We start from the raw sequence: 19,927 nt of genomic DNA on the forward strand, positions 1-19,927 counted from the left end.
CGCCCTAACTCCCGGGCCACACACGTACATAAGACGGGGTGAGTTGTGTGGTAGACTGGTGCTGTCCCACTGTCCCGCAAAGACCTTGAAGGGTGACACGACAGAACACTGTTGCCGCCCTAACTCCCGGGGCACACACGTACATAAGACGGGGTGAGTTGTGTGGTTCAAAGTGGTACTGTTGGAAACAGCACTACACGTTTACATAATACAATGTCACCGATATACAAAACAACGCACGGGATTGTTTATAGTATTTTATAACAAAATGAAGCATTGTCAGTGAATTCTGCAGATGAAACTAAAAGACTCAGTGCCTACATGAATACTTCCAATGAGATGTAAAGGAAAGCATATAAGATCGATATGTAATTGCACCTTGTCTTTTAAAAACACGTTGATGATATTCAAAACTTGCATGGTTTGGGTCCAAGGCACTTAAGAACCTAGCACGCACTGACCTACAAGGAGCAAGGATTGGGACTAAAAAAAAACCAAAACTTTATGGCATAAAACTAGTGACTGGCAAGATATGCGCAAATAAAACCTGTTGTGAGATACGTCCCAGGCCCTCACTGGACATGTGACAGGTGACCGAGCGCACTAAAGCGGACATGTGGTCAGTGAGCGCCATACACTAAAGCCCACATATGGTTAGTGAACACCATGCTCACAAGTCGATGTGGTCAGTGAGCGCAGTGCAATAAAGCTGACATGTGGTCTGAGAATGGCCAGGTCAATTCCCATAAAAGATATGTATGGGGAAAGCCATACTGACATACAAGTATAGGATATGGAGGTCTTTTGTCTGAAATTACATGTCTGAAATGTTAGTTGCATGAAGTATATGAGTTTAGTGCTCAGAATATCCATTAAAAAGTAATCACCAGCTCATATGGTTCAACATATGCTACCTAACGGAATTACCACTGTAAAATGTATGAGCCATCTATAGATGTCAAATCAGGACTACAACAGTTTGGCTGCAGAAACGACAGCAATGATGGAGACAATGCTGCAGTGAACGATGGAAGTTCCGCTAACGTCGGTCTCATAGTCCCTTATGGCAGCCTCTCGCTCTGCTTCGTTCATCTTACAGTAGGGATACTTGACGCCTTCAAACACGTGACCGTAGATGACACCGATAGGTTGACAGTCGCCTTTGAAGGGGTCTGTGAAGCAGCCGGTGAAGGAGTAGAAGAACCTGAGGAACAAATGATATCGGTTTACTGCCTCATATCGTGCACCTTCATACCTTTATTATTTGTATCACAATTGGTATAGATGTGAGTGCGTGCGTGCGTGTGTGTGTGGCGGGGAAGAAGGTGGGAAGAGAACCGGCAGTATCCATCCAAACGGATGATGTCAGTACAAATTACAATGGTCAAACTGATAGTGGATATGACTGACTGGGCACTTATCCTTACTATTGCGTCTGGCACCAATGTTGAGCATGACACATTGTGCCCCAGTAGGGAATCCAACCGGAGTGAAAGCTATACCATGCAGACAAGGCATGCTGCTGAGTCTTGTTGCTGGACACCTTCAATGTACCTTACTGAGTCACCTGTAAATATTTGCATCTCATAATTTCAGTATGGAACCTTAAAAATGCCTGCAAGTGCAAATATTGGTTTTACTATCCCCAGAACATCCATAGAAGCAGCAGCCCCTCAAGCTAACTGTTAAAGGCAATAGCAGCACTACTGATTACCGCATTGTTGTGACTATCACCATCAGTCGTTGTGGGCATTCGGTGTGCCCCCCCCCCCCCCCCCCCCCCACCACTGTTGGTCACAAGGTGACCAAATGGGTTGCAGTTACATGGAGTAAAGCCCCCATCTTGAAGATACTGCCTTGACTTACCTGCAGACCATGTCCAGTCCAGACTTAATGTCAGTTGGTTCCCCAGCGTTGGTGATGGTAGACACTGCATTCTGCAGGCAGTCAAGGAAACTGGACTCCCCAAAGGCAGAGAAACATGTTGCATTTTCCACCAGGACTAGATATAGATCAAAAATAGTAAAAATGCGGCTGTTGTACATACATAGCAATGGATACAATGTCATAGATCTCCTAAAACTGTAACCTTCAGAATCACCAGCTGACTGCAGAGATATTACTGCTCCCACCTGTATGGGAGGTTAACCTACTTGAGATATTACTGCTCCCACCTGTATGGGAGGTTAACCCACCCAGTATATTACTGCACCTGTATGGGAGGTTAACTCACCCAGTATATTACTACACGTGTACGGAAGGTTAACCCACCCGAGATATTACTGACCAATATTGGAGGTTAACCCACTTGAGATATTACTGCACCTGTATGGGACGTTAACCCACCTGAGATATTATTGCACATGTACATGAGGCCTTTCCTGATGTCGGGTATGCTGACCAACAGATTCATCAGTTTCGTCTCTTTCTCGTTATTGGCACACTCCCGTGTGTGTTTTTCCATGCATACAACGATGTTGTTCATGTTGTCTCTGAAATGGTTATGCAGGATAATCACACTGAAGTTTACAAGAAGAAAGAAATCTACTTGTACTGGTGGGTAACAGATGGCAGCTGACCTACCTGCAGAACGTTTGGATGGTGGTCTCATCCTTAAGGGTTGCAGATGGGTTGAACAGCTCGGACTTGAAGAGACACTGTTGGATCTTACTGTTGGAGCTGGAATCACAGATGGCCGACACAGACGAAACTGGAAACAAAGTACCAACACATGTTCACACATAAGCCCATAAAGCTTGTAGTGGTTGGTTTTGACTTACGATTACAGCTTTGTACGGGACCTTAGTTAGGTGTCACTCAGACGTGTCCATATATGTGAAAAGAAAGCCTGAAGTCATGCAGGTCTTACTCAGGCTTCAGTCTGCTGAAACCTATGACCATGGGTAAGCAGATGACAAACTTCAATCAGTCCCTATGATTGTTTGGACAGCGTTCATGCAATCACTCCACTATTTCAGTGGCTGTATGAAAACGGTGCTCTCGTGGAACGCGTTCCAATACATGATCAAAACGGGGTCATATCATTTGTCCTGGAATTTTGTCAAGTGACCAAAAGATTGAAAATGAAGTGTGCACTGCCGCTGCAAACGGGAACGAGACATATAAGAATATTAGAAAATAGAGCAAGTGATATCTTTTGCCTTAAATAAAATGGACTATTCATGACAACCGGGAAAACCTAGCACATCCCAATCCCACATAATGATCATTAAATACGTCCAAGGAAATCAGTTCCTCCGCGCGGATGTGTATTGGGAATGTCACCATAATACAACCCATGCAACAAATGCAGACACCATAACACCATTAGTGTTTCATGACTGGCTGTGCAGATACTGTTCATAAAATGTTGTATTGCTTCGGACCGTGAACAGATTCCGGGTTAGCGGCGATCCAAAGGCAGTATTAAGAGGCACTAACATGAATTGGGCAGAATTTCTGCGAGAAACACAATGCAGGCTTCAGAGACATCGGTGGAAAACACAGCAAGCAAACGGACAGTTGAGTGACAATCCGGTAACATGTACATGGGCTAATACTATACCGTCAAACATGAAATATGTCAGAAGTAAACCATTTCCACTTAAAGTGGGTGCTGGGAGACGCCACCCCTCGCTAGTTGTGGCAATCAGTTCTAGAAACAAACTTAAGTTTCACTTTTGACTAAGTCCCAGTTTTTACTCAAATTTGAGAAAACGCATTTCACAGAATGAACTGAAATAGGTATGAAACTTAATAGGCAGTTTGCGTTTCGTTGATAGAGATTACTCAAGTTGTTTGGGCTTATTTTAGCTTGAGACTTGAGTGAAAATTTAAGTTTGTTTCGAGAAATCGGGGCCTGGTCCATTCACATGCATTGTCTGTTGTCAAACTCTCATCGATTGTGTAACAAACAACAAGGAAAGGAATAGTTGAAATTACAACGTGTATCCATGGGTTTGGGATGGGGGACTCGTTGATCGGTTTACATCACTTAGTTGAAGGTGTGTTCGTAATATCAAGAAATGTCTTTATACATGTATGTAAACTGCTCGCTTGGTTCGCGAGGCCCGCTGCGTTACGCTTCGACCTGCCCGATACATTGCCTTCATACGGCTTTCACATACATCCGTGTCACTGAGCATTAGACGATTTTATGGTTTCTGCGATCTGGTCTTGTCGGTATATTAATGAGCATAACTGCAGTGGTGGTTTCACGCATGGCTACGCAAGTGTATGATGCTCACACGATCATGTTACAATTCATATTGGTGACACACACACTGTATAATGGAAAGGGAAAACGCACAATCAGGACAACATAGCTGTAGTGTAATCAAAACACGCGTTACTTCACATAAGAACTGTTGAGAAGACTTGATATTCCCACCGCATAACACGAAGTACATCTCATGTTACATGCAGCAAGAAGAAACAGGTAAACGAGGTAATACCATTTGTAGGGGCCTGGAATACGATCTGTGTCTAAATGTCTGTTTCCATTGCTGTGTTCTAAATGGTGTTGTGCTAACTGTTTGGACAAGCATGATACCCAAATCCTGTTCTGGAGAGATGTGATGCGGGTCCTCAACAACCGAATCGGTACACAGCTAGACACTCTCACCTAAAACAATATTTTATCATAGAACACCTTCAGTCGAGAACACAGATTTACGTGCTGTGATGGCCCTTCAGAAAAAAAGGTATGGAACTGTGATTATTTAGGACTTAAACAGGATGCGGACACCTGTGGAGACCGATGGGGGCAAATATCGTATCTTATTCCATAGTGATTCAATGACACATTTGATGTCAGTTTAATGATATGGACCTATTCAGAGACAATATAAGTTATCACCATGCCGAATATATTTGGGGGTTAACCTGTACTGAAAGTCAGGCGATAACTGTTTCAGTAAATAAACATCTTCATTATTCCATACATGTGCACATCAGATTACATCAGTGTCATGATGTCGGCAAAATTGTTAAGTTGTTAAATTGTCATTTGTTGAAACTATCACTCTGCTAAAAATATCAGCAAAACAATGTGTTATCTATTTAATGTAAACTTGACGCATTCTTCCTAGAAGGAACAAGTGCCATTGTAAGTGAGTAAAGTGTGTTTTACTTAGCAATATTCCAGGCAATATCACGACAGAGGACACCAGAAATGGCCTTCCCACATTGGCGGAATTAGAGTCAATATATTTTAAGATGATATGGACAAAAAACATTTAGCAGGATTTGCGAGTCTGTTATTGTGTACACAACATCTGTTCAGAGTATGTACATGTATATGGCTTGTGGTGAATGTATATGTGTAAGTGCTGAAGTGAGTGAGTTTAAAGTCGCACTGAAGTGTTGGGCATATAGTGACCATAAAAAGTTATGCCAAATACATTAACATTATTTTTAAAAAAACAACTTTAGATGGTGGACAACAAAGTAATCAAACTAAAATATATTTGTTTATTTATATGCACTGCAGACGAAATGATAAGTACGACAACCATCCTATGGATCTAACTGAAATAACCAGTTAGCCTGTCTGTCAGAGATGCGGAAAGCGCTATCGGATGCTGGTGCTGGCGTTTATGTTTGTGTCCCAAGCTGCCGTGTTTATTGTTCTCACTCCCACAGGAGGACATGCCGCTGAAGTGACAGTTGAGACCCTGACTATTTAAACACTTTGCAGCAGGCAAGACAGGTATCGATTTATGTCGGCGTGATACAATACCATATGTCTATTGCACTGGTTGACAGAGCTCGGTAAAATGCACTTGTGCCACGAATGCCATGCCTCAATTGTGAACCCACAATTATCGAGTTTACCAGAATTACCCAGATTATCGAGTAATTGCTGATTCACCCAGTAAGACATTCCTCCACTGTACATTCACCACACTGCAGTATATAATCCACAAGACATTCCTCCACTGTACATTCACCATACTGCAGTATATAACCCACAAGACATTCCCCCACTATACATTCACCACACTACAGTATACAAGGCATACGACATTCCTCCACTGTACATTCACCACACAGCAGTATATAACCCACAAGACATTCCTCCACTGCACATTCACCACACTACGGTATATAGCCCACAAGACATTCCTCCACTGAACATTCACCACACTACAATATACAACCTACAACACACTCCCCTACTACAAATTCACCACACTACAATACACAGCCCACGAGACATTCCTCCACCAGACTTTCACCACAACACGTTCCCCCAATAAACATTCACCACAAAACGTTCCTCCATTACAGTGAGTGAGTGAGTTTAGTTTTACGCAGCACTCAGCAATATTCCAGCTATATGGCGGCGGGCTGTAAATAATCGAGTCGGCTGTAGACAATCCAGTGATCAACAACATGAGCATCGATCTGCGTAAATGGGAACCGATGACATGTGTCAACCAAGTCAGCGAGCCTGACCACCCGATCCAGTTAGTCGCCCATTACAACAAGCATAGTCGCCTTTTATGGCAAACATGGGTTGCTGAAGGCCTATTCTACCCAGGGACCTTCACGGGTCTTCCTCCATTAGACATTCACCACACTTGGTATAAAACCCACAAGACATGCCTCCACCAAACATTCACCACAAGATGTTCCTCCACCAAACTTGCACCACAAGACCACATCACAATACACAATCCACGATATGTTCCTCCACTAAACATTCACAGCACTTTATTACACAACCCACAAGGCGGTTCTCATTGAAGCATTCACCACAAGACGTCCCTTCACTATACATTCACCACACTACAATACACAGCCCACAAGACGTTTCTCCACCTTCTGATGTCAGGGAGGACGCTCTAACCACTACACCGCGTAGGCTGTCTTCAGCAGATTATATCCGAGTAGGTATTCAGTATACAGTGGGGATCCCTGGTACGAACAGTTTGCCTAATGAGTCAGTCAGTTTAGTTTTATGTCGCACTCAGCACTATTCCACCTAAAAGGCGGCGGTCTGTAAATAATCGAGTCTGGACCACACAATCCAGTAATCAACAACATGAGCATCGACCTGCACAATGGGGAACCGATGACATGTGTCAACCAAGTCAGCAAGCCTGACCACCCGATCCCATCCCGTTATTCGCCTCTTATGACAAGCATGGGTTGCTGAGGGTCTATTCTACCGAGGGACCTTCACGGGTCGATCAACAGTATGAAGCATACAGTTGGTATACAATATAAAGACAGTATACAATACAAAGTGGGCATACAGTATAAAGCGGGTATACAATAGTAAGTGGATATTCTGTATAAAGCGGGTATACTGTATAAATAGGGCTCCTTGTCTATGACTTGTCCTTCTTTTGACCATGAACAACCTTGAGGGGTTCTACTATAAAATGAGCTAGGTTGCTTTACAAATGTAACCAAGCATCTACGATGTATAGTCCATCTCCGCAATTCCCAAGTGAAGGAAGTTGGCAGCAACCAGCACGAACCTATTGGAGAGAACCGCGCGTTTGTACCACTTACCACGTTTGTACCCTGCTCCATGCATTAAAGGACAACCTCACGACACTCCGTTCAGCAGCCAAATACAGATTTCACTCTGCAGAAAAGACCAGTGTTATTTGTTGGTCTCGAAGTGTATACAATTATTTCACCATAAAAAAATCTCGTTTGGATCATGAACCTCGGCGACATCACAAGATAGGTAATAGTGGAGTCGAGTCCATCAAATCCTAGCCCTTACTCAAAGGCAGTGAATCTCCCAACTACAAGTTGTACTATTAATAGTATCTGCAGCTGAATAGTAGCTTTCATACAAGTATGCATACAAGTTATCAGGCCAACTGATAATCTCGGAACTCGGAATCTCTCCCAAAACATCACTACGGGGTCAATGTTCTATATCCAAAAACAAAGGACAGATAATTGAAGAAATTCAATTTCAACCGTAAATATATCAGAAATACTTGTAAAATTATTATTTTAACACTCCTTCCGCTTTGTAGCTATGTCAATGTACCTGTACAACACGCTGATGACTGTTTATACTCATTAGAATGTACCTTTACAACATGCTGATGGCTGTTTATACACATGTGAATGTACCTGTGCAACATGCTGATGGCTGTTTATACCCATGTGAATGTACCTGTACAACATGCTGATGGCTGGTTATACCCATTAGAATGTACCTGTACAACATGCTAATGTCGGTTTATACCCATGTGAATGTACCTGTACAATATGTTAATGTCGGTTTATAGCCATGTGAATGTACCTGTACAATATGCTAATGTCGGTTTATAGCCGTGTGAATGTACCTGTACAATATGCTAATGTCGGTTTATACCCATGTGAATGTACCTGTACAATATGCTAATGTCGGTTTATAGCCGTGTGAATGTACCTGTACAATATGCTAATGTCGGTTTATACCCATGTGAATGTACCTGTACAATATGCTAATGTCGGTTTATACCAATGTGAATGTTAGATCCATTCACGAATTCTAGCCATCAAATACACTCCTGCAACTGCAACTCAAAACGCAGACGTCAGTTTCCGACCACATTCCTCATGTGCATGTGGTATGCACGGTTATGTACGGCCAAGAATGTCGGCGTTCAGATGACTGATAAGATGAATACGGCTATGGAAGGTTTGTGTGTTGGTCGGCGGTCATGCGAGTGATGGTAAAAATAAGTGCCATTTCGTGCTATCTGCAGTGCGTGCAGTGCAACCTGTTCTGTTGTTGCATCAGCTCGTGGGCGTGGGTTGCCTCAATCTTCATAGTCATGGCATACTTCTGACACATTAGGTTGGTGTGACCTGTTTCGAGTTTGGTTATTTCCGACTATGAGGAGCAAGGATTCCATTCCGGGGAAAGTTTGTGCACAGTCAATCGGAAAGAACTAACAGCTAACATTTTGTAACACGCCAGCCCCGAATGGGTGCAACACGGAGCAAACAAATAACTGTGATAATTATTAACAGCATGTGCATACATCTCATTTAGAAGGAAACGTCAAAAAGTAAAAATGGGTCTTTTCATCAGATATTTATTAACTAATTTCGATGTGGAGCACCACATATCAATGTTGTACCGTCTCTCATTCAAACTAATCGCAAGCATCAAATGAGGTATTTTTTAATGCACTAGATACCTGCATCTTTTGTGGCGCGAAACAGTCAAGCAAATGGCTTCTAATTACCAGGTTAAGATGGTGACTGCCAATTGATTGATCGCTTCATCCCGTGCCAGGTAAACCGTGGTAACGTATGATAGCAACGTGCAATTCTAAAACGGGCGACTTAAATCTCACACAATATTTCACCACAGAGTTTTTTCGGATATGTCAGTTTACGCTTTCACTGAACACGGATCACTTGTCAGTGGTGTAACTATAAACACACCGAGGGCTGTGCAGATCACAGGTAAACTACCTGTTGGAAACGCTATAGTTTACGTACCTCCGAACAGCACAAAAGCCAACACTGTTACGATAATTCCGTTCATTTTAGACAATCGAAATGTTGACCCGTGCATCTGTTTTACGAGAAATCCCAACGTGTTCGTCCGAACCAAGCTCAACCCGATGACTGCCAGCCGCACGTTACTTTTAAAGGTGCATGCCGGGAAGGCGTCGCCAGTCAGATCGAGGCGATGAAGAAAGGACAAATAAACCTATTGTTTAGCATAACAGAGCGACCTTGGGAGTCTGGCCGGTGATGGCGCTACCCCGAGGGCAAATGCTAAAGGGTGTCTGTCTTTCATGATCCTCAAGCAGCAGTAAACGTGTTAGCCATTAATTCGCATGACACCTCAAACCTAACAGAATTCATGTTATTTGATTTTGATATTACATTTGGACTATCAGTATATTTGACTCCCTCGATACTTGCGTGCACTCTAGGTAACTTTCTTAACCGTGATGAGTGTGGTGTTTTCACGAAGGAACAAGCGAATCCTCTTAACCGCCTCCGTGGTGTGAGAAATAGAGTACCAATGTCCGGGGTAGTTACAGCGGTAGCTCGGTAAAATCTCGTCGTACCAATACATCTTTGATGAGTTATCAAGTAGCCCACAGGGGCTTGTAACGCTGAAAACTGTCCAGGTATGTACTTTCATATGGTGCTGAGACACCGTTAGTGGTCACATACCTTGATGGCGTTTCAAGCCCTGTGATGTAGCTGACATTCTGTGCAGCAGGATCGTCGGGAAATATTAACATAGTGCTATTAGGCATCATTAAAACTATGTTGAAATTCCTAGTAGAAATCTCCGGAACGGACCTTGCAGATGAGTTACGTGGAGACCAGCAAAGTGATAATCCACACTACTACCTGATGGAGTTGTCACTTATGGGGACACTAGTGTTTTATGTGCAGTTATCAAAAGTAGTAGGGATTTAGTTTTAACCCGTTTTTAGCTATTTTCCAGCAGTATCACGGCGGGGGAAACCAGAAATGGACTTATCACACTGCACCAATGTGGGGATGGGGGTGTGACGAGAGAACGCTTTAGCCCCAGTGCAACACCACCGCCCCATTGTCGACAAGTAAAGCCCCAGATTAGAAGGTATCGTCAGTAACTCATGATTGGCGTGAGAGGCGACTAACGGGATCAGGTGACTTGGTTGACACATATGATGGGTTCCCAATCGCGCAGATAGATGCCCATGATATTAATCACTGGATTATCTTATCCCGACTGGATTCTTAACAGACATATAGCAGGAATATTTCAGAGTGCGGCCTAAAACTAAACTCACCGGTTCATTATCAAAAATAGATCTAGTGAGAGCATCTCATTAAGCTTTTTCAAACAATGGTACAGTCCACGTTTTTACAGACATAAACATGGAATGACGGGAGTGTTAAGTATCTAGACCAGAGTTTGTCACACCTACAGACCCACCTCCCACACAAGCTGCCTGCACCCAAGCTAGGTTACAGAAGAAGAAGAAGAAGAAGAAGTTTATTCTCATAAATCACACGAAGTGACACAGAGAACATACAGATGATTTACAATATGTACAGTATGGTTTGTGCAAGTCAACACTAAAAAGAGAATTACAATTTTGCACATGGCAGTCTCATTTGTACAGACATAAACCTTCCTTGATGTATTTAGCTAATTTCAAAGTGAGTGGTTTATAATGTGATTTCATTATTGAGATGAATTTATCTAATGAAGGATTATTACAGAAGTACCTAGGCAGATATTTATTTCTTAGCGTTGCTAGACCTGAGCATATTAGAAGGAAGTGGTATTCGTCGCCCACTGCATCATTACATAGTGTGCATTTCCTATCAGAAACAGCGATACTTGTCCATCTTCCAGTTTCTATAGGTAATCTGTGGTTAGCTGTCCTGAAGCGTGTATACCATATTCTAAGATTTGGAGGCAGTTCCAGAAGATTGGGATTTAGATTAGGTACTTCTTTATAAAGAATGTAATATTTGCCTTTTGAGGAAGCATTTGCTGTTGCATTCCATGACTGATAAAACTGATCAATGAGAACCCGTTTAAACTTAGTTTTTAAAACATTTGGAGAAACAATAGACTGTGACATCCATACATGGTAAAAGCCAGTATCTCGTAAGATATTTTCTATTGCCGAAAGTAAGTTAAACGTATAATCAGGACAGGCTGACTTCAGGTTATACATGAGAGAGTATATTTTGGATGGCAGTTTGTGTGGGAGTACTAGCATTTTACACCAGTGAGAAAGCATTCGGATTTTTATAGAGATATCTAGCGGGTATCGGCCCAGCTCGCCGTATACCATGTAATCAGGAGTTGTCATTTTAACCTTAAGAATGTATTTACAAAACTTTAGATGGAGACGTTCTATGAGCTGTGTATTTTCGTATCCCCATACTTCTGAGGCATACAGTAATATGGGTTGTACAATTTGGTCAAACATTTTTAACTGGCAGTCTAGTGGCATATCTAACATTCTTATTTTTCGCAATACTGCATACATGGCAGTAATGACGATAATGTGGTCGAGGGACTATGAGACAGACTATATTGTAGGGAGGGCTTAGGCAGTAGGGACGATAATGTGGTCCAGGGACTGTGAGACAGACTACATTGTAGGGAGGGCTAGGCAGTAGGGAAAATAATGTGGTTGAAGGTCTGTGAGACAGACTACATTGTAGGGAGGGCTTAGGCAGTAGGGAAAATAATGTGATTCAGGGATTGTGAGACAGACTACATTGTAGGGAGGGCTAGGCAGTAGGGAAAATAATGTGATTCAGGGACTGTGAGACAGACTACTTTGTAGGGAGGGCTTAGGCAGTAGGGACGATAATGTGGTTGGGGGACTGTGAAACAGACTACATTGTAGGGAGGGCTAGGCAGTAGGGAAAATAATGTGATTCTGGGATTGTGAGACAGACTACATTGTAGGGAGGGCTAGGCAGTAAGGAAGATAATGTGGTCCAAGGACTGTGAGACAGACTACATTGTAGGGAGGGCTAGGCAGTGGTCCAGGGACTGTGAGACAGACTACATTGTAGGGAGGCTTAGGCAGTAGGGACGATGATGTGGTCCGGTGACTGTGAGACAGACTACATTGTAGGGAGGGCTAGGCAGTGGTCCAGGGACTGTGAGACAGACTACATTGTAGGGAGGCTTAGGCAGTAGGGACGATAATGTGGCCCAGGGTCTGTAAGTCAGACTACATTGTAGGGAGGGCTTAGGCAATAGGGACGATAAAGTGGTCCGGGGACTGTGAGACAGACTACATTGTAGGGAGGCTTAGGCAGTAGGGACGATAATGTGGTTGAGGGACTGTAAGACAGACTACATTGTAGGGAGGGCTTAAGCAGTAGGGAAAATAATGTGATTCTGGGATTGTGAGACAGACTACATTGCAAGGAGGCTTAGGCAGTAGGGACGATAATGTGTTTGAGGGACTGTGAGACACACAAAAGGCCCCGTATCGCCCTCGTCTTGGTCTTATATAGGTGATCCTAGGCCCCGAGAAAATGTTACTCTTAGGAATGAGTTGCGTGGTATGACCCAGAAATGATTCAAAGGAACAATAAAGGCGATGTGTAAAGGGTATGTTCGTTGGTTCCCGCGGTGAGTTATTGCAAATGCGGCGTAAAACCTTTACACTAACACAACAAATTGAACTGTACCATAAATGCAACTTCCTTTGTATATCATTTACTTGTCAAGTATCTTCCAAAGCCAATATGCCATCCTGCGTCTCCAGAATGATGGATCCACACCATGTCCCGCAGGGGAACGTACGTAACGTGGTGGACGTGACAGATGTCCTGGAAAACTGCCGTGTTTTGTTACTAACATTGCGACCTTGTTTTGATTCTTTGCCTGGAAACACAATGAGCGTGCTCCTCTTCCTTCCGAACCTTTTTGTCATATTAATTTAAAGTTACCCCATCACCATTCCTTTCTAACCAGTCATCGTGTTCATGTGCGTCCATGAAAGTAACCACAACCAAATCGTCAATACGCTTTGGTTCCTTGAACACCCGAGTCAGAACGAGCACATAGCATAACATTGCAAGGTGTGCAACATTGACTTTGTGTTCCCGGTATTTCTATGACATTTCGTCACACATATTATTTACAGCGACGTCTAGAGAAAAGAATGTGAAGTCTGCAGTTGCTAGTGGAGAAAAATTGGAAACGAGTTTGTATATTTAAACGGTAGGTAATACTCATTGCCAGATCTCAATCTCACTGTACCTAAGGTAATACCGGTGCGTTACCAGCATCCCAAAATAGCCTCAGGTAGATCGGCGATTGGTTCCATCGAATTAGCAGTCCACACACTGCTTAACCTTGATGGTGCAAATGTATTAAATGCACTGAATTTGCTCATTCGTTTCTTTGTGTGGAAGAATAAACCGAGGATTTCGGTAACTCGAACTCTGGATGTCGGTTGAGTTACCAACATCCTCGCGCGTTTTTAAAAATTGACCGTTTTCTCATCAACTAGGGCATGAATATACGTCTGACGCCGCCATGCCGTCGCAATAGAAGACATGGCTTCTCCTATGGGACTTGTGTTTTTAGTCTGCAGACACCAACTGGAATATCACTATTAAGAGTGTTCACCAAATGCCACTATATAATTCAATCATATCACACACATGACGCATGTCTCACACATCATTTCCATTGTGCAAATGCACAATTTACTCACTACTGTCTTTCTACTTCTTGGGGAGTTAGTTACGTGTTTATCGGGGTATAGATGTGAAAAAATAAGAGAAAGACAGGAGGTTGGGGTTCTTGGTTTGGTCTCTTGCCAAAAATGCAGGTGTCCATTCGTAACCACCGACTGCTCAGGTTGGATGCCATGGTTTGTGTGCATACCATATGCGACGGATGTGACAGTAGGGGCGCGTATTCATGTTACGCAGTATTTCCGTTTATCTAGCTTCTAATCATACTTCATGATATTTTGGTCAGTGTCAGGACGGTATGAGAAACGAATAATCTTTCCTACTCACAAGCTTGGTGTTTAGCAATACCGGGAGAAGACTGTCCCTATTTAGGATTCTAAGCCACATTATAATATTGTGTTGATTGGAAACTAGCACTCTTTACTACTCACAAGCGCGGTGTTTAGCTAATCTAACAGACACCCCCCCCCCTCCCTAAGTTGACGTCTAATGGAGAGAGCAAGGACTGAAACAACCCCATCTACGGCTAGATCTCCAGACTACGTCAGCATCACGACATCGTCCCAGATGACCGTCTGAAGCAGATACTAGCTCTGAAGTCCTTCACTACCATGCTGTACCGCCAGAGACACTAGACCTTGCCCCGCCTTCCTGCTAGCAGCCCCCCGCTCCAGATGGAGGGGAAGTATTCAAGAACAGAAGGTGGCGACCAGCTCCTGCACCGTGTTAGTGACGACGTCCTTATTTTCACAACGGACAGGAACATTGAAAACTTGTGTAATGCAGATGTTGTGTTTTGTGATGGTACATTTTATGCATGTCCAGAATTTGTTTGATCAGATGTATTGTATTCATGGAGAGGTATTGGGCCATATGTTTCCATTGGTGTATTGAGTGCTGTCAAACAGAACACAGGGGCTTGTATCGCTTAGAAACGGCGTTCGAAGGACATATAGGTTTATAGACCCTACCCTAGCACTATATAAAAGTATATATAGTGTTAGGGTAGGGTCTATACACCTATATGCCCCTCGAACGCCGTTTCTAAGCGATACAAGCCCCTGTAAAACAGAAAGGAGTGCTGTGTTAGCATGTTTTAGTGCTGATGCCCGTAGGCAAATGTTACAGTTTGCTCCACGTACAATCCAGCTGGACTTTGAATGCCGCGAGCGACGTGTTTCCTTGGTCATCTGTTACGGGGTTTTTTTTCCATTTCACCCAGTGTATCTGGTGGATGGAGCAGTATGCGGACCATGTGTGCGAGCTCCTACCCACAGTAGTGGAATAAAGAAGAATGGTGTCTGAATGTAAACATGAATGGGCTTCTCCGTCAATAAGGATTGTCACCAAGTGTAGTTCTTGGTTCATTATCATTATTATTATTTATGTTTTACAAATGAATCCTTATTACTATCTAGTATATTATTGTGTATTACTTATAGAAACAAAACTTTGTTGTAATCTGAGTAAAATTATGTCTTATTTTGTTGAATACGGTAACGGGTTTGAATCATTAAGCGTGTTTTGGTAGCATAGCCGGGAGAGCCACATTCCATGTTCGCGCAACCGTAACTATTGCCAGGAGAGCCACATTAATTTTGGCCATTTGTTTTGGAAATGTGTCACACATACATTTATCACGAGGAAGACCTGAGCAAGAGTTATTTCCCCTTATCAAATTATAATTGGAGATAATGTTGGTACCCTCTGGTAACATATGTATGTTTTATTTTTTAACATTAACTTTGAATATACTGTATAAAAATTCATTTTATTAATAATTCCTGTTTTTAGAAGTTAGTTAATGTGTCAAATCCTATATACTGCCTTGAACATTTTCCTGGTTTATTTTAAATCAGTACAAAAATATCTTCATAAAAACACACACTGAATAATAAAAGTAAACAATTCACTTTTAAGAAAACTTTTAACATATTACTTTTTACAGACAGCGGTGCCACAAAGGGGCACCGCTCGTCAAACAGATGACTTCAAGAAGTGTCTTGATACTGTTTAAATGTTACAATTTCCATTTGCAATTTGGTGCTTCACTCTTCATAAATGGCTAAATGCTGAATCCACCTTTTGTCGTTCGCCATGTGACTGTAACACAAAATCATCTCCTTGTAACCAGTCAGCGGAGACTGTCAGATCATCACTTGCCATTTTGTTTTGACAGGCTTTAGGAGGTCGGCGTTTTGGTAATGAACCTCAAGAGTAGAGAACCAATGAATGATCTATGTATTTGTACTCGTTAAAGCATGTGTGGTCTTTACACAGGGCCGCATACCACAATCATCGCCGCTTTCAACCATATTCCAGAATAACTGTGCGAGGGACGGAAATGTCAAGAACAAGCAAGCAACAAATCGATCTATTTTTTTCTTGGGGCTTACGTCTTCTCTCTTTTCTTCTATCTTATGTATATATTGCACATATTACGTTTAATAAATGGCCATGACAAAAGATCTAAAGATATCTCTTTTGAACCAGCAAAATATAACAGAGACATGTCTAAAATATTCAATAATATGTTGAGCAAACAATGAGCAAGCTACAATGAATCACAAGACAGAGTTCTAGTTTGAGTCACAAGTTCAAGGTAATAGGTCACAAAAATACAATATCACCTCACCAGTATCTTGGCATTTTTCAGTGAGGTCAGATATACTTACTGAAGGTTGTTTGCAAAGTCAGTGGTCCATCACGAAGCGTCAATCTTGAATGTAGGTTGCAGGCTGGATGTGGTTGACAAACAGACGATGATAGGCAGAACTCCAGACGAAAAGTCCGAGTATAAGTCCGTGTGTGTCCGTCAACACAATCAGCCTATATATATATATTGACACAGTGTCGGGAACATTCGAGCACAACGTGGCTATATCACCATCTACTTAGCACTTTCCCAACCAAGAAGTAAACAATACGTTGCCAAGGGCAGGTAACTGGGTAAGAAGGTCTGCTGCTAAAAGTACTTTTGTCATTGAACATGATATGGAAAGTGGCCCACAATCTACACACAAAACTGTAAACATTGTGACCCAATCATACATATCAGTGTGTGTGTGTGTGTGTGTGTGTGTGTGTGTGTGTGCGTGCGCGCGTGCGTGTGTCTGACGAATGTAGGAAAGAAGGGTACAGAAAAATAGTCTCAATACGATAATATTTATAATATAACATATACTAGTGATCGGTAAATTGCCAATTGTTATAACATCATGGTAACATAATTATTGTTATTACTGTATTTGGAAGAGCTGGGTATTGCAGATAATTTTCACTGCCATTTATGATCAGAATTAAACATACACAACCGATAATAAACAGTAACTATGACTTTTTGTTCCTAGTTAAAATTGTGCCTTTACATCCGTGACAACTAGTGACCTAACCAATCGGTGCCATGGACACTGGTGATTACCGCTACATTTACATTCATGGATGTCAACGGACACAGTACAAAACTCTACCTAACTACAGTGTGTTGGATGGGAAGCTACATGGTGACAGTCTAGATCTAAAAGTAACAACAAACGATGTTCGAATGACCAATAAGAGTGAAGACTATCATTTCATTGCTTCTGGCCTTGTGGCGGTGGGGGAAAGGGGAAAGATATGGGAATGGTATTGTCACAAATATGTAGCCCTTATTCTTAAGCAGTCAAAAGTTACAAGAGATAAATATGTATTATTATTATTTTGATGGACCACGAATAAAGGTAAAATTCCAAATCTCTCCATATGTGCACATTAATTCTCATGACTCCAGGGTTACTAACCTGGCATATACGTGGTGTGTTTAGCAGCATGCATGGTGTAATATCAAACACCATTCCTATGAATGTAGGTGTACTATGGATCCATGAACATTGGTTAAATCCTGATAATGTTGATAAACTAACTGACATTCATGGGTACCACGTTGCAGCGAGCATGTGTAATACAAGTAGGATCCTGGGATCTAGCCCTATAATGTCATTCCCAATCACGATGGAAAGCTTATCCATTACAAACGTGTAGGTGCCTGTTAAGCGCTAAGCTTGTGTGCAACGGATACGCAAATGTATTTTATGTAATCTGCTGTAGGCTTCCATCTACCAATGTACATGTATTACATTCAACGTATTTTAATGCTTTGGATGAGTTAATGGATGCCCATGGTATGTTTTGTCAACTAGAACAGCTAATTACCTATAGAAATTTTGCACACATGTTACATACCTTTCGCACGTATGACCCGCACTATACATGAAGAAGGAAGGACAACTTGTGCAAATCTCTAATTGACTATATCCTTATACCCTCTCATGCGGTAAGCAACATACTTCAGTGTAGTGTGCTTGGTCAGTTTGACTACACCATCTCTGACTACGTTCCCTGTTTCGTACATATTACATTACAACCCAAATCTGTAATTCCTACGTCCAAAACATGTATTCCGAAATGGCACAAAGCTGACTCCACTGAATTAAATGCTTACACAGAAGAAACAGGGAGACTTCTCTCTGACATATATGTATGCCATGCAATGAAGCTCAACCTGCTGACATTAAGCTTTACGATGAAAAGATTAGTACTGTTCTTACTTGTGCTAGGGCTCGGTACATTCTCTATCTAAAGCCATATTGGAAGAGTAACGGCCGAAGTGATGTTCATTATCAAATGCAAGTCTCGCGGCGAGCCTGGCCAGTAGACGACAAACAAGGAGAGACAATTCATATTCATCTCGAGAATACAAACTTGCAAAGCGCGATTTCCGTCATTTACATCGACAAGCAAAACGAAAGCAACGCAAAGAACTATCTCGTGAACATGAAATTTCAACAAAAACTGATATTAATATCTTCTTTAAATCTGTGTGTAAACTGAGTCGCCCGCGGTCATTAACAATACCCAAACGGACACACCAGAGGCCATTTGTAACCTGTGGGGTGATTACAATGCTATCCCTGCCTAACCGCTTCACGCTGAAATGTATGATAATGAATTTAAAGCATCTGTAGATAGCAAACTGGCAGATAAATAATTTCACAACCTAATGATTCTACTGACGCTGACGCTATACCATATACCGATATCCAGTCATCAGAGTTAAAACAACATGTGGTTAATCTAAACCGTAACAAATCCCCTGAACCAGATCATGTAAACAATGAACACATTTTCTTTGGAGGTGAAGCGCTGGTCGAAAAGCTTTGCGTCTTATGTAACGCAGTTGTGAAAGCTGTGCATTTTCCCAATATTTTTAGATTGGGTATGATTGTTCCACTTTATAAAGGAAAAGGTTGAAAAAATATGTAGCCCTTATTCTTAAGTAGCCAAAAGTTACAAGAGATACACATGTATTTTTGACAGCGGCTCAAACAGTATTCCAAACAACAATATGGAAGAAATGTTTTTTCCCCATTACACTCAGTGTATGTGGCTAGAAGAACCAATTCTGTTAAGTTCTTAGGCTCGTGATTCTTGGTTCGGTTATATTCTAGCGCTATAAACTATATATGGAAAACATGAAAAATTTTAATACTCAGTGTGTGTCCTAAAGACAACCATCAACTTTATTTAAATGCATGACAATTACTGCACCAATGAACAAATAAAAATGACAATTTTCAGCGTGATCCTTGTTCAGTTATGTTCCGGTGAACATTTTAGCATTAACTTTGTCGTAGTGAAAACATTCATTGCCCTTTGTCTAGGAAGAGTAAGGAACGATAATCATAATTACAAGAGGGATGAATTCACATTTACTTAC

General features: G+C 41.9%; 1 protein-coding gene across 2 annotated transcripts; it reads right to left on the reverse strand.

Moving 5' to 3' along the window:
* Positions 1–244: 244 nt before the first annotated feature.
* LOC137277383 (uncharacterized) lies at positions 245–9,657 on the reverse strand. Of its 2 annotated transcripts, XM_067809089.1 has the most exons (6): positions 9,472–9,635; positions 7,525–7,600; positions 2,584–2,710; positions 2,347–2,492; positions 1,867–2,002; positions 245–1,204 (listed from the first exon to the last, which is right to left on the reverse strand). In XM_067809089.1, the coding sequence occupies exons 2-6, from the start codon at positions 7,547–7,549 to the stop codon at positions 970–972; spliced, it is 669 nt and encodes a 222-aa protein (XP_067665190.1). In that variant the 5' UTR covers positions 7,550–7,600; positions 9,472–9,635; the 3' UTR covers positions 245–969. The 2 variants fall into 2 exon arrangements, with proteins under 2 accessions (XP_067665190.1, XP_067665189.1); XM_067809088.1 differs by lacking the exon at positions 7,525–7,600 and having other exon boundaries at positions 9,472–9,657.
* Between the last annotated feature and the right edge of the window lie 10,270 nt (positions 9,658–19,927).

This window comes from Haliotis asinina, chromosome 3, assembly GCF_037392515.1.
Source record: "Haliotis asinina isolate JCU_RB_2024 chromosome 3, JCU_Hal_asi_v2, whole genome shotgun sequence".
In the NCBI taxonomy this organism is placed as follows: domain Eukaryota; kingdom Metazoa; phylum Mollusca; class Gastropoda; order Lepetellida; family Haliotidae; genus Haliotis; species Haliotis asinina.